The 14,086-nt window shown below is 46.8% G+C and overlaps 1 protein-coding gene and 1 long non-coding RNA gene across 2 annotated transcripts; one reads left to right on the plus strand and one right to left on the minus strand.

Moving 5' to 3' along the window:
* Window positions 1-770: 770 nt before the first annotated feature.
* Window positions 771-2,518, minus strand: LOC107305436. Its single transcript, XR_001551590.2, has 5 exons — window positions 2,271-2,518; window positions 1,980-2,169; window positions 1,641-1,768; window positions 1,116-1,172; window positions 771-1,031 (listed from the first exon to the last, which is right to left on the minus strand). It is a non-coding gene; the product is annotated as an uncharacterized LOC107305436 (long non-coding RNA).
* Window positions 2,519-12,014: 9,496 nt separating this feature from the next.
* On the plus strand, window positions 12,015-13,737 carry LOC102714140 (heavy metal-associated isoprenylated plant protein 39-like). The gene is made up of 3 exons (XM_006663940.3): window positions 12,015-12,256; window positions 12,445-12,520; window positions 12,613-13,737. The coding sequence occupies exons 1-3, from the start codon at window positions 12,248-12,250 to the stop codon at window positions 13,221-13,223; spliced, it is 696 nt and encodes a 231-aa protein (XP_006664003.2). The 5' UTR covers window positions 12,015-12,247; the 3' UTR covers window positions 13,224-13,737.
* Window positions 13,738-14,086: the final 349 nt, after the last annotated feature.

Here is a 14,086-nt window from a genome sequence, read left to right on the forward strand (position 1 = left end):
TCTATATGACACTCTATTTATTGCCCATAAAATACCCATTAAGATTGGTCTTCCTAGACACAGACAAAGACACGCGCACACACTAATCGAAGTGACAGTATCAGAGCCGCTAAAAAGGCAGGTGCTGAGCTGATCCGAGGAAGCTGGCAGCGGCTTGGCTTGGCCCTGAATGATGAGAGCATGAGAGGGGCCAGGACGGTGGAAATGCACAGAAATGAGGGTGAAATGATTGGGGGGCGCAATTAACGGTCGCGTGGGGGCGGCGGACCTGACCGGGAGCCGGGCTGCTTCTGCCGGCATGCGTCGCCACTCGATCCCATGCATGCATGCCAGATCGAACTAGCCATAAAGCTGCACGTTACACAGGACGAGCATGATTAAGTCTCACACAAATTCCATCGAAAGTTCGCACAAATTTCACGGAAAACAGTATGTATTGCCAGTAGGAAACACTACTAGAAAAAGCATTATCGCAAGGGGCCGAAAATGATCTTCGCAGGCGGGCGGCCAAAATGATCTTCGCAGGCGGGGCGGCCGCCCGCCTATACGAAAAGGACGGTGAAAATCACCGATCTTCGCCGGCAGGGCAGCCATCCGCCTGCGAAGATAATTTTCGCAGGCGGACGTTGGTCCGCCTGTGAATAGGAAACTACCGCCTGCGAAGATACGTAGAAATTTTTGATATTTAATAGTAATTTGCCCGTTAATAGAAATTCTTGCAAGTAGATTATTATGTACATATATTGAAAAATTATCAAGCATTTGGTACTGAGAAATTTACATATATTGCATAACTCAAAAGTGTTGCCAAAATATATATATTATAATATTTTTGTAGATTGTTACTTCAAATACATGTGTAACAACATGGGACCCTTCATCCTTTCTATTCACGCTTCTCTCGCCCTTCCTTTTCTTCGCCTTTGCTGACTATTCGTTTTTCTTGGAGCCGGTTATGTCAACTGGGACTTCGTCGTCTTTAGAGGATCTTTTATCTTCGGCTACCGTTTTGATCGTCGTGGCGCCGTTTCCTACGAGAAGATATATATCAAAGTTTTGAATTAGCTCGGCTAATAGTTATTACGGTGATCAATTTACATATGAAGTTCACTTACCCTTTTTTAGGGGGAACGTATTTTTTGTCGCCTTCTTCACCGTCGCCCTTTCTCCTTCTGTTCGGGCTTGGGCATGAACAAGGATAGCTTGGCGATGAGTACATGTATAATTGTAGAATGTTTTAATAAAAACTTGTGTACATAATTGTAAATTGTAATAAATAAGTACAAACTAATTAGCTAAATTAGTACGAACAAATTTGATAAATTAGTACAAGCTAAAATTAGTACAAACTAATTTGCTAAAAAATTAATAAGGTGACCATATCCTCCACATGTTATAAAAAAATTGAACATACCCCTCCCAAATGTTATTAAAATTTTCTAACAAATTCACATATCCTATAAAAATTGAACATACCCTTCCAATTTCATTCACATATTACCCACTTCCCAAAATCACATTCACAATTAACATGTAACCCCCACATGCACATATATAACCCCCAATTTCATTCAGATATCACCCACATTCCCAAATTCACATTCACAATTAACACATCCAACAGCAAGACCAATTTGGACCTTGGAACACCGAAAGCCGAGCACATTGATGTCCATTGGTGAGACGCCGACGCGGCACACCTTGGCCGCCTCTCCCCGGTGCGTCAGCACTCCATCACCGCTGTGGCTACCGGCTACGGCTTCTGTTGCTGCACGTAATTAAACCAAATTATCAGAAAACTACACGCTTAAAGTGTTAAATCACAGAACTACAAAACTAACATCAATTTTATAATGATACTATGAATTTAACGTGAAGTATCGCAAAACTAAATTTTTAAAAGTTAAGTTAAAACAAAACTAGATATTTTATATATTTTATTAGTGATATAGTGTATTGGTGATGATGATGAAAGAGACCTTGATGTTGCTCCAGAGTGGGTCACTGGTGAGACGGGCACGGACGTAGTACTTGAGCGCCCGCGACAGCTTCTCCATGAACTCCGTCCCGGCGTGATAACGTTGGGATCACGAGACGACGATGGCTCCCGCGCAGCACCTCCTTCCCTTCCAGTCTGAACCTCTCCCTCAGGATCTTCTCCTCCGTCTCCTGTATGAGATTCAGATCGATGGATGGATGCAGTAGAAATCAGCAATTAGTCAAGGAGGAGGATGGAGTTGAGCGATGAGCTGATTGACGGCCGGACGGACCGCTTCCATGGCGGCCTTGGCGGATTTGAAGCGCCTGGCTCGCCGCCGCCTCCTCCTCCCCCCAGCTCGCACGCGGTGGAGGCCGGCGACGGTGGATGGGCTGGCGGCAGGGGCTGGAGGTCGAAGGTCGGCGCGCGCGGAGGATGGCGGCGAAGGGCGATGGTCAGAGGGCAATGGCGCAGGCGGGCGGCGGCGGAGGACGACGTGCGACGAAAAAATTGGCAGCCTAACGGCGCCAAAAATTTTAGGGTTCCCGTCTAGACTTAGAAATTTTGGAACCACGGGCGGGGCCTTATATAGGGAAACTATCTTTGCAGGCGGGCGGTCCGTCTTTATAGGCGGACCGCCCGCCTGCGAAAACCCTTTTTACTATCTTCACAAACGGTCCGTCCGCCTGCGAAGATTGTTACAGATGTAAATATATTTATTTCAAAATCTTTTTTAGTTTATTTTTGTTACTTGAAAATGTCTACAGTAGTTGTAATAAAAATAGTAATTGTACATACAAATATACAAACCTTAATATTATTAGTTTAAATTTTTTTACACAGACATGCGAAATTAGTATATTAGGAAAATCTAATCAAATCATATCGTCGACATATTACAAACTAATATAATTATTATTTAATTGCACCAAATAAATAGACATTAAAAATTTTATTCTCTCACATATTTATATGACAAGATCTAGATCTAGAACTAGGAGGTGGATGTGATAGCAAAATGAAAAAGATGAGAATTTATGTTACCACGTTAAACCACTGCAACAAGAGGCATCAAGTATTAGACATACATCTAACATTAACATATCAAATGAAAGTAAATTAAAAAACATGGAGTTTTTCCTTCGCATCTTTGCATGCATAAATCCATCACAAATTGAGGTCTATAAGCTTGAAATTTACATACTTAGTGTGGAAATGAGTTGTCACGCCCAGAAATTTACACCAAATTTCTGAACAATAGCATGTATTAAATCTCGGTCCAGGCATCAGCCCGAGCACACACTATGACAAATCAATACACAGTTCCATGACTTAAAAACAAATAAAAATAATTATCTATCGAAATGCAGCGGAAAAGGAAAACAAACTAAACCATCTAATCTTCAGCTTCAGCTAGCGAAGACGGCTCCACACCACAGGCACTCTCGACGGCGGACTGAACCTTACTTTAACCTTCGAAACAACCTTCTTCTGACACAGGCTCTGGCACTTGCTCTGGTGGGGGAAAAATTAAGCAAGGCTGAGTACAAACCACCGTACTCAACAAGTAACACCCAAGAGAGGAAGAATAATGAATGCAACAGGGTATCAAGGATAGGCTAAGGTTAAATTGCACAAAGCTGCAGTAATTTAGCAAAACAGTAAATAGAATAGACTGAAATAAAAGTAAAGTAAACATTTAAAATAATCATCCACTGTCCAACGTTACACCACGTTGCAACAGGCCCAGACCGCTGTCGAACGTTACACCACGTAGCGACAGGGTCAACCCTCTGTCCAACGTTAAACCACGTTGCGACAGACCCAAACCACTGCCAACGTTACACCACGTTGCGCAGGGTCAAACCAGTTCCAAGATTAATCAGGTTATTAATGGTTCAACTAATCCCAGTGAATCTGTCAGTTCGCCCAATAACCGCGGGCACGGCTATTCGAATAGTTTTACTCTGCAGAGGTGTACAACTTTACCCACAAGACATGGCTGCCAAGCATGTTACCATGCCCCAACGTATCACCACGATACCTCAGTACGGAAACCATGATAAGACCTTTCACCCAGCCCTCCCTAGACAATCGCACCACACTTTAGGTTTCACCCCCTCCTTTACACCAAGTCGGGCAGTCCCCTCTTGTGCCTTGGTAGATCCGGAAGAAGAAGAAGCTTTCGTTACACCACGATTGTCCGTCCATACTCCATCACGCCTACCCTTGCCTGGGTACGTCGAATAGGGACAAGCTAGATTACGAGTCTCACCGTTGCCCATTCTGGCTTGTGGTTAGTACGTGTAAGACCTTCAGGGTTTCCTGAGAACCGGTCCTTAATTGCCATGGGTGCGACTCTCAAAACCATGCACCCACAGCCCACCATAAGTAATATTTTAGTTGTATTAATCCTCAACGGGAAATGAATAATGGTAGCAACCATTAAAGGTTTATTAAAGTTTAATCAATAAATAAGAATTGTTGAGCTAGTTGAACTAAGCATGGCTAAGCATCGACTAACCCTAATTCTAGTCAAATTAACCCTGGGATGACAATAATAATGAATGAGGATCAACGGATATATAGGTAATTGCCCAATAGATAAATACAATAAATAGATTTGCATAAAACAATGCATGTTTGAATGTAAAAGCGGGGGATTTTATAAACATAGGTTCAATATGATCAAAGAAGGGTGCCACTTGCCTTGCTTAGACCCACGAGGAACTTCGGCGACGACTTCGAGAACGAACGGCGCTGCGACGGGGTCAAAACCTACGACAAACAAGGCAAAACAAGAAAAACAGGCTATAAAACTACTGAAACAGAGAAAGAAACTATTTTTAATGGATTCTTGGTATTTTTCTGGATTTAATGAAACTTGAATGGACCTAAACGGAGACTAGATGAATTACTTATGAATTTTAGAAGTTTTCTGGGTTTTTTAGCTAAACAGGAAAGTCCTAAATCAATTATTGCACAATTAATGGGGCTGCTGACGTCAGCGAGGAGAGAGGAGGCTGACGGCTGACAGGTGGGGACCACCTGTCAGTGGGAGAGAGGGGAAGTGGGCGGCTGACACGCGGGCCCGGGGAGGAGAGAGAGGAAGGGAGGGCGCGGCGGCGGCTGACGGGTGGGACCCGCTCGTCAGCGAGGCTGGAACAGAGAGGAGGGGAGCGGGGTCCGGCCGGGAGAGGGAGAGGGGCGGCAATGCCCGGGCGGCGGTGGACGGCGACCGGCGGAGGACGGCGCCCGGCGACGAGCGGCGCGAACCGGCGGGCGGCGGCGGAGACGGCGACGGCAGCCGGGAAGCGGGAACGTCGGTGGTGCGAGCAGCGGCGGCGGGAGCGGCGGAGACGGCGAGGGCCGAGGAGAAAGGGGAGGTGGCGGTGGCGATGACCGGCGGCGCGAGGGCGTCGACGTCGGCGCCATCGACCGGCGACCGAAGGACGACGACGGCGTCGGCGAGTACTGGCGCGAGGCGACGGGCGGCGGCGCACGGCGAGGCAGGGGTCACGGCGAGCGGAGGGGTGGCGGCGACTGAGAAGGTGGCGATGGCGAAGGTGGTGACGAGAACGGCGACGACGAGTCGGCGCGGAGGAGGCGGAGATAGCGACGGGGTGGCGCGGCTCGGAGCGGCGACGAGCGGCGGGAGGGAAAGACGGTGACGGACGCCGGCAGCGGGGCTTGGCGACCGTGCGACGATAGTGACGAAGGGCGGAGGTGCGATGACGAGCGCCGGCAGCGCACGACACCCAGCGACGGCGCGTGGGATCGGGTGGCGGCGGAGCACAGCGGAGGAGGGAGAGGGCGGCTGAGCGGCGGCGGAGTCGAGCGGAGCGGCCAAGTGGCAGCGACAGAGGAGAGGAGAGACGGCCTCGACGGCGGCGCGGGGGGGGGGGGGGCAGCGACGGCCGGCGACGGCTCGGCAGCAGGGCGGTGGCGGCTCAGGGAGGACGACGGCAGTGCCGCGACGAGCGCGGCGGTGCTTCGACGGTGGCGGGGTCGCGGCGGCGACAGCAAGGCGAGGGTGGCGGCCGGCGGACGGGCGACGGAGATGGCCGAAGCGCGCAAGAATGCGGCGGCGGCGGCTCTGGTGGCCACGGGCGGAGAGGAAAAGAGAGGGATAGAGAGGACAGTGACGGCTTACAGGCGACGAGGACGACGGCGGCAAGTCGGCGAGAAGAGAGGACCGGACGGTGGCGAACGGAGCGGGGCGGCGACGTCGCGAGCGTGGACGGCGACGCGGGGACGACGAAGTCGGCACGACGGCGAAGAGGACGAGGAGGCGGCGAGGAAGCTCGGCGACCACCGGTGGCGACGAAGGCCGGCGGAAGGTCGGCGAAGCCGAGGCGGAGGTGGTGACGCGGGTGGGCGAGGACGTCCGACGGCCGACGGGGAGATCGGCGGCTGACGGCGACGGAGGGAAGCTTCGGCGGAGAGGGAGAAAGTGGCGGCGGGGCGGCGGCGCGAGGATTTTATAGGTGGCGGCGCCGGCTAGGGCGGAGCGGCCGGTGGAGACCGAGTCGATGACGCGGCGGACTCGGCGGCGGCGGTTGCGGCGGCGGTTGCAGCGGCGGCGCGGCGTCCGGAGGAGTCGGGCGGAGGCGGACTCGGCCGGCGCGGCGCAGCGCGGGCGCTGGCGAAGCTTGGTCGCTGACAGGTGGGACCCACCTGTCAGTGGCGCAAGGGAGGAGGGAGGCGAGACGGACTTCGCCGCGAGCGCGGGCGAGCGAGCGGGCGAGCTGGCGAGCTGGGCCGGGAGGCGGCCCAGGCGGAGGCGCGCGCGGGCGGAGGAGGCCGGAGCCGGTCGGCTGGGCCGGCCGAGAGGAAGTGGGCCGGCTCGGCTGGGCCGGCCCGGGAAGGGGAAAAAGAGAAAGAAAAAGGAAAAAGGAAAGGGAGGGAGGAAAATTGGACTTCGGCCCAATTTGAGAAGGAAGGGAAAAAAGAAAGGAAAAAGGAGGAAAAAAAAGAAAAAAAAAGGAAAACCCCACTTTTGCCGAGTTTTAAATTAATTTGTTTGGCCAAATTTTATACTTCTGCGATTTGAATTTAAATCCAGTTAATTGATTTGGAACCCTGATTTAGTTAAATTAATTCCTTTTAGAGGGATTTTTCCTGAGTTAATTAAGCCAATTGTTATTTACGAATTTCTTTTACGATTTTAGGCTTGGGATGAAACTCCGGGCGTGACATGAGTAGATCTAAGCTACGTAGAAACATCCCCCGAAGATTTCAAGTTCAAAATCCCCTATATTTAAGTCACATTAGGAGAGAGAAACTTCAGAGAGAATAAACTTGACTCGGGGAGAAAGAAGACTATGTAGGGGCATCTTTGCAGGCGAGCCATATAAGCAGCGCCTGCGTAGATCGATCTTCACAGGCAAACGACGCCTGCCGCCTGCGAAGATCAATCTTCGTAGGTGACGCTTATATGGCCCGCCTGCAAAGATCTATTTTCGCAGACGGACCGCCCCCTCCACCTTAGATACTTTTTTGCCGACGGGGTTTTGGCTCTGAAGGTCATGCCCGTCTGTGAAAATCGACCCCTACGATGCGAAAATGAGTTTTCTAGTAGTGAAATTTGTACGTAAATATATATGTAGTTGGAAACCAACACTATACGCAAAATAGACTTTATATGCGGCAAAAATGTATTTTATATATTGTTTCCCACAAGAGCTAGTCTAAAATGGTGCATTTATATATGCAAACGGATATCGTGTGGAAGTGTGGAAGAAAGAAAATTAATTCAGATCCGATCTAGCACGTAGAGAACAGAAATCAGTAATCACAGCCCCAATCCCTAAATCTTTTGACAAACAACTCTCAATCTCTCAAATCTCTAAACCGTGAAGAACTTGGCACGGTTGTTATAGTGTCAATGACCTTATCATGTTCATCGTCGGAAAATTTCATCGCTGAGATGTGGCCATTCCCGCTAGAATTGTTCATGGTGAGCTTCCCCTATATATGAACTTCTCCACGGAGGAACCGGCAGTCGAGACCTCATGAAACTCTCCTGTGGCCATAAGCACCAGATCCACCTTTTGTGTGGCTACCAGCAGTGGATCCACCCTTCTCTAGGGTGTCAGCCATGGATCCTCCTCTCCCATGTCTGCTTAAATCGAATCCTCTCCCATGGCAGCATTAGCTTTTCGACAATAGCAGTGGTTGGTTGGGATTTTGTGGGGTGGCAACGGGGCGGGTGAACACCCTTACCCTAGTCCCCGAAATGATTGATCATCCGTCCCCAGCCCTAAAGTAGCCTCTGGGTGGAAAAGTTCACCCAACCTCGGCAGGGACCCTATACCCGATCAGGGTGCTGCATCAACCGGATGGAAGAAACAATCTAGAGAAACAACATAACACAATGAGCAATAATATACTAAAATTGTATCTTATTCTTTCTTCTACAGCATCAAACTAACATACTACACAACAGTGCATGGAAGAGACAGCCACAAGTCGAAGAGATCGAGTTGGCCGACGAGTCGTGGATGCTTGGCAAGCCAGCGTAGGGTGGAGCAATGGAACCACAATGTCTTGGCCATCTAGGAGGTTTGTGGAGGGCGTATCGGTGCCTCGCATGGCATGAGGGGGGGGGCTAGTGTGGTGCGAGCGTGTAGTTGGGAGAGTGGGGTGGCGAGGGTTTTGCGTTGTGTGACTTGGGAAATATACGAGGAAATGAGGAGTGGGAGGGTGGGTAGCTAGGGTTGTTCCTTGTGCCGAGCTAGGGATGGGTGCATTCTCCTACCCGACCTAGCCCATAATATAACCCGGGGCCTTGACCCACCACCCGTTGGTAGAAAAGTAGACCTGACCCAATAGGGGTGGGTACCTGCTAGGTCCTCAGCCCCTACGGGGAAATTGCCACCCCCTAGTTGGGAACTTGGGAGGGTAGACTTAAGATAAGCCCTCTCAGCGTTAGCTTTTCACCATTGTTGCTTTAATTTAGACACATCTTTTGTTAAGTACTTTTCTATGAAAATAGAGAGGTATTTTTATATGCGGTCCTTTTAATGGTATGTATTTAAACATAATATATTTTTGTAGGTGCATCCTGTTATTTCCATGATTGGTCCTCTTAAGGATCATATAAAAATCAATTTTTGGAGGCAACCGAGTTCTTTCTCTCGAACCAAACTTACTACATACATTTCAAAATTCGATCCACCTACACAAGAATGTTTTTTTCTAGAGTTATGACATATCATCCTACGATATCATTTTTTTTCTTTTCTAGCCAATGGAGAGGAGAGAGGGCCATGAGAGAGTGAGGATATGTCGTTTACCATGAGTAACTCTTTGGTGCATTTTAACTTGTAGTATTATACTACCAGTAGAAAAGGATATTTTTGTACTTTGTTAATTACTTGATTAACAGTATTTTGTAATTTTATTTTTTGCAATAAAGATCACAACAAAAAGGATGATATTACCCCTTTAAATTTCTACTACACCTAATATTGTTGGTAGTATAATTTAATCACAGCCGTCGGATAAAAATAGATCAATGGTATAAATTAAATTATACTACCAGTAAAATGCACCGGAGTCCACCAGTTTAAAATATGATGATTAGTCAAACCTGTTGGTGGCTCCGTGGCAGTTCAAATTTTGCGTAATTTGTACTAGCTAGCTTAGTACTCCATATATTTTTATGAAGCAATTTTACAATCATTGAGAAAGTATCAGGAGGTATTAAAATTTTAGTGTAAAATTTGGTATACTTAGGTACTTTAAGGTACCAATTTTTACACTAAAATTTTCACTTAAAATTTTCATTTTCACGTATGTCACCTTTTCACCTATACTTTGCAAGAACTCTACCGCACTTTTTTTTCCATTACATGTATGGCGCACGTTAGCATACACACCAACACATATGCATACACCTACGAATATACACTTTTTAATAGACAATTAAGAGATAAAAGGTACAATTAAACGGCTATTGATATTTTGTGGTAACAGAATTCAGAAATTAAAGACCAGGCATGAACTTGCTAGTATTGGTTGGAAAGATGTCTGAGCCGTACGATTCTAGCCGGTGGGAATCAAATCATGGTCTCTTTTAGTCTTTGACACAGCTGGACGCACGACGCTGTGTGTCCTTTGTTTGATGGATAATGCCAAGATTGTTCTTGTTGTTCTTCACGTGTCACCTATTTGAATTCAAGGCCAGGGAGGCAAGAATTTACCGGCAACTTTGAAATTTGACTGAAGGGCGGAATCAAGTCAACCCATTGCATGGAAAATAGTCACTCATACGGTTGATAGTTGTTACCATAACACTATCCCTTTGAGACCTTGAAGGTATACTGCTCTGTACCAAAATATTAAGCCATATATGGTGAATTTTCATATATTAAATATTATGCATCAACTATTAATTTTATTAACATATCATCAAGAACTATGAAATTAACATCATATGATTTTAGGCCCAATCGGTTGGTCAAATACAAAAATTACGCCAAACAACATATAAGCGAAAAAAATATAAATTATGGTTTGAAGTTTTTGATATTCTTGTTCATATCGACCTAAACATTAATACCGAGAAAACCTCAAAAAATTCTAAAATTATTTTTAAAACTTCATGTTTGTGGAGTGATATATCTCAAGTTAGTCTATCTTGTCAACTTATTTTAATTTTTGATAATTATCTAGATAACATATCAAAAATGGGTAGATATCCACCTATGCGTTAAAAATCGTTCCAATTATTAATGTGAGAGTATAAATAGATATAAATATATTGAGTTATAAAAAAATTGAAAAGTCTATTTTAATTCCACACTACCAATAGGGGGCATTGGCGAACACCAAAATTGTATGCTCAAGTGACGCTAAATATATATTGTTAGTTTAATTATTAGCAAAAAATAACGTTGTTTTTTTAAAAAACAAACGTGAGCGTTTTTAGATTTTGGGTGAAGTACTTTGCAGTTGGATTTATTGTTTTTTTCTCAGGGTGTATTTGGTTCGTTTTTTGCATGCTTAGAACATATTCCTGGAGAACCATCTAGAAACATTAATTTGAACAATACGAGATGCTTTCATTAACTTCAATAGGAAATTAAAGAATGTAAGTAGGTAGGTAGGTGAACCAGGACAAATAAAGGAATATATGATAATTATAAGCTGCAAGAAGCACGCACACCGGCTCCTCTGATAGGGCTGCTGAAAACATGTCGTCACAGGTTGCTATCAATGAGATAATCAATCATATTCGACACGTCTCTCTCTCTCTCTCCCCTCCCCTGATCAGTAGACAGGCAGACGCAATCTCACATTCTTACCTAAATCACTTTCTCTAACCTGCCATTACAGCCATGGATTCGAGTAAAGCAGCTAGCTCGGTCAGCTAGCACCAGTGAGCAAAAGGTCCTATGCTTTCCAAGAGAGGAAGAAGCAGCCACGTGAACAGAGCTGAAAAAACAGTGCAGGAACAACTTCCTTGATTTTTTTTATTTTTTAAACCTTTTTAATAAATAATTTTATTACTAAACCTCGGGGCAAAATATTTTCAGTTATGAATCTTTTAGACACGCCACCAATATTGGTGTGGCGAAACAGCTTGCCACGTCATTATTGGTGGTGTGACAACATTGTTTTACCACGTGGGCCAACTAGGCTGCGCGACAACTTTATATTGCCACGCCACCGACACTGACGTGGCCAAAAGATTTAGTTTTGAAAAAAATTACGCGGTGATTTAGTAATAAAATTACTTGCTAAAAAGGTTTATTTAATAAAAACATTTCAAATTCCTTTCGGTATTAATTCTAGCGTAGCAATGCCAAACTTTCCTCGCTAATTAATCACAAGATTAGTCGGCTAGCTAGTGATTAATTGTACACTGATTGTATTTGGACCACCCTAATCCATATCTTGGAGTTAAGCTTAACCCTAAAGTTTGGTCAGGGAAGCGCGATTTTATTGCATTCGTGCTTATAAAAAACGCACGAACTTTTGCGATATTCTCTACCGGGAAATTCTTTTTAGCACACGGCTGATGACGGTACAAACAGCGGCGGCGCTTCAAAAGGTGAGGCGAAGTGGTAGTATTTAGGACCTTTCACCACCACCTCCTCCCATCCCTCCTCCCCCTTGCACAAATCTCGCTGATGCTGTGGCAGCTGAGCTCTCCTTGCTCTGCTCTGCTCTGCATTTCTCACCCATCTCTCCCTCCCTTTCTCCGTTGATCTCATTCAGTTCTTCTTCTCTAGATTGGCCATTCTCATTTTCGCTGGTGACATGGCGAAGGTGAGGCTCTCTTTCTCTTGGATTCTCATCTCTCATCCTGATGAACTCGTGTAGGATAGGACGATCTTTGGTTGGGTTGTTCAGGTGTTGGGTGGTTTTTTTTTTTTTTTTTTGGTTTGTCATGCACGCATTTTCTGAACTCTGAACTGAGTCACTGACACTGATGCTCACGTGTTGGTCGTGTGCAGAAAATTGTGGTGAAGCTGGATCTGCATGACAACAAGGACAAGCAGAAGGCCATGAAGGCCGTCTCCTCGGTCGTCGGTACGATCGGGTTCTGTAACCTGTCCGTGATCGTCATTGAGGGCTCTGGAAATCTGAAAGTTTTTTGGTTTGGGTTTGTTGTGTCGTGTCAGGAATCGACGCCATTTCGATGGACATGGCGTCGCGGAAGATGACGGTGATCGGGATGGTCGACCCGGTGGACGTGGTGAGCAAGCTGCGCAAGTCGTCGTGGGCGGCCTACATCGAGTCCGTCGGCCCGGTGAAGGAGCCAGAGAAGAAGGAGGAGAAGAAGGAGGAGGCCAAGAAGGAGGGCGACGGCAAGAAGGAAGGCGGAGGAGGTGACGCCAAGAAGGAGGAGGGCGGCGGCGAGGGCAAGAAGGAAGGCGAGGGGAAGAAGGAGGGCGACGGCGAAGGGAAGAAGGAGGGCGACGGCGGGAAGAAGGAGGGCGACGGCGGAAAGAAGGACGGCGACGGCGACAAGAAGGAAGGCGGCGACGACGCGAAGGCCGCCAAGAAAGAGGACGGCGGCGGCGGCGGCGAGAAGAAGCCCGCGGCGGTGGCGCCGATGCCGATGCCGATGCAGATGCACCACCTCCCACCACAGTACTTCAACATGGAGTACATGAACCAGTACCACCGGCCGCCGCCGCCGGCGTACCCGTACGTGCCGCCGCCGCCGCAGTACTACTACGTGCGCAACATGAGCATGGAGGAGAACCCCAACTCCTGCGCCATTTGCTGATCAAACACCACGCCATGCATGCGTCAGTACTGAATCTGCGAGCACTTCTGCAGCAGGTACCCTCGTGTTCTCCGTCGATCGATCCATCCATCCAGCCATCCATCCGCCGTGCCTGTATAGTATATGATCTCGTGTTTATGATGAGACGAACAACAAGTTTGCATGGTCAAACCAGTACATAGTAATGCTTTTTTTTTAATCTTTTGCGATCATAGAGTTCAATCCAGCTAGTACCTGAACAAAAATCAGGTGGGATTTACCCGGACTATAATCGTAAAAGAAAGTAAATCGAGATATAACTCAAGTACCATTTCGGAAAGAGTTTTATTTTTATCATTCCTTTTATACTTCGAGGTACCGGTGTCTTAGGGTACCAAATTGTTTCTGATCGTCGGATCCAACAGTGCATATCCTACTTAGCTAAATCCAATGATGAGAAACGATTTGCTACCTCGAGGTACCGATACCTTAAAGTACAAAAGGAAATATGGAAGTAAAACTCTTTGAGAAATGATAAAAATCGCTCGTAATTGAAAATTCATGATGCTACATACAACAAGGCAATCAGCGACGCTTCAATGTTGAATGGTGAAATGGATGGTGAAATAAAAATTTCACTGGCTCCACAACTGTTGCCTCTTCTGGTGCATGCTTCCTACCACAACCAAATAATCATGTTTTACTTTCAAGCAAAGAGAGGGAGCAGAGGGAGGAGAGAGTGATGGGCATGATAAAGTGAGGGAATATGCAATGCCCGATGGATGAGTGGTCATACATGTGGTGGCTGTTCAGACTTTGCTTTCTAGCTAGCAGCATTAGAAACCACACCACTGAGAAAACTTGGCATTTTCTCTCCCAATTGT

Source organism: Oryza brachyantha, chromosome 12 (genome assembly GCF_000231095.2).
Source record: "Oryza brachyantha chromosome 12, ObraRS2, whole genome shotgun sequence".
NCBI classification, from domain to species: Eukaryota; Viridiplantae; Streptophyta; class Magnoliopsida; order Poales; family Poaceae; genus Oryza; species Oryza brachyantha.

Excerpts from the sequence above, each read along its gene's own strand:
- LOC102714140 (XM_006663940.3), top strand. Across the intron at positions 12,521-12,612 it reads GGCCGTCTCCTCGGTCGTCG|GAATCGACGCCATTTCGATG; the intron begins GTACGATCGGGT and ends GTGTCGTGTCAG.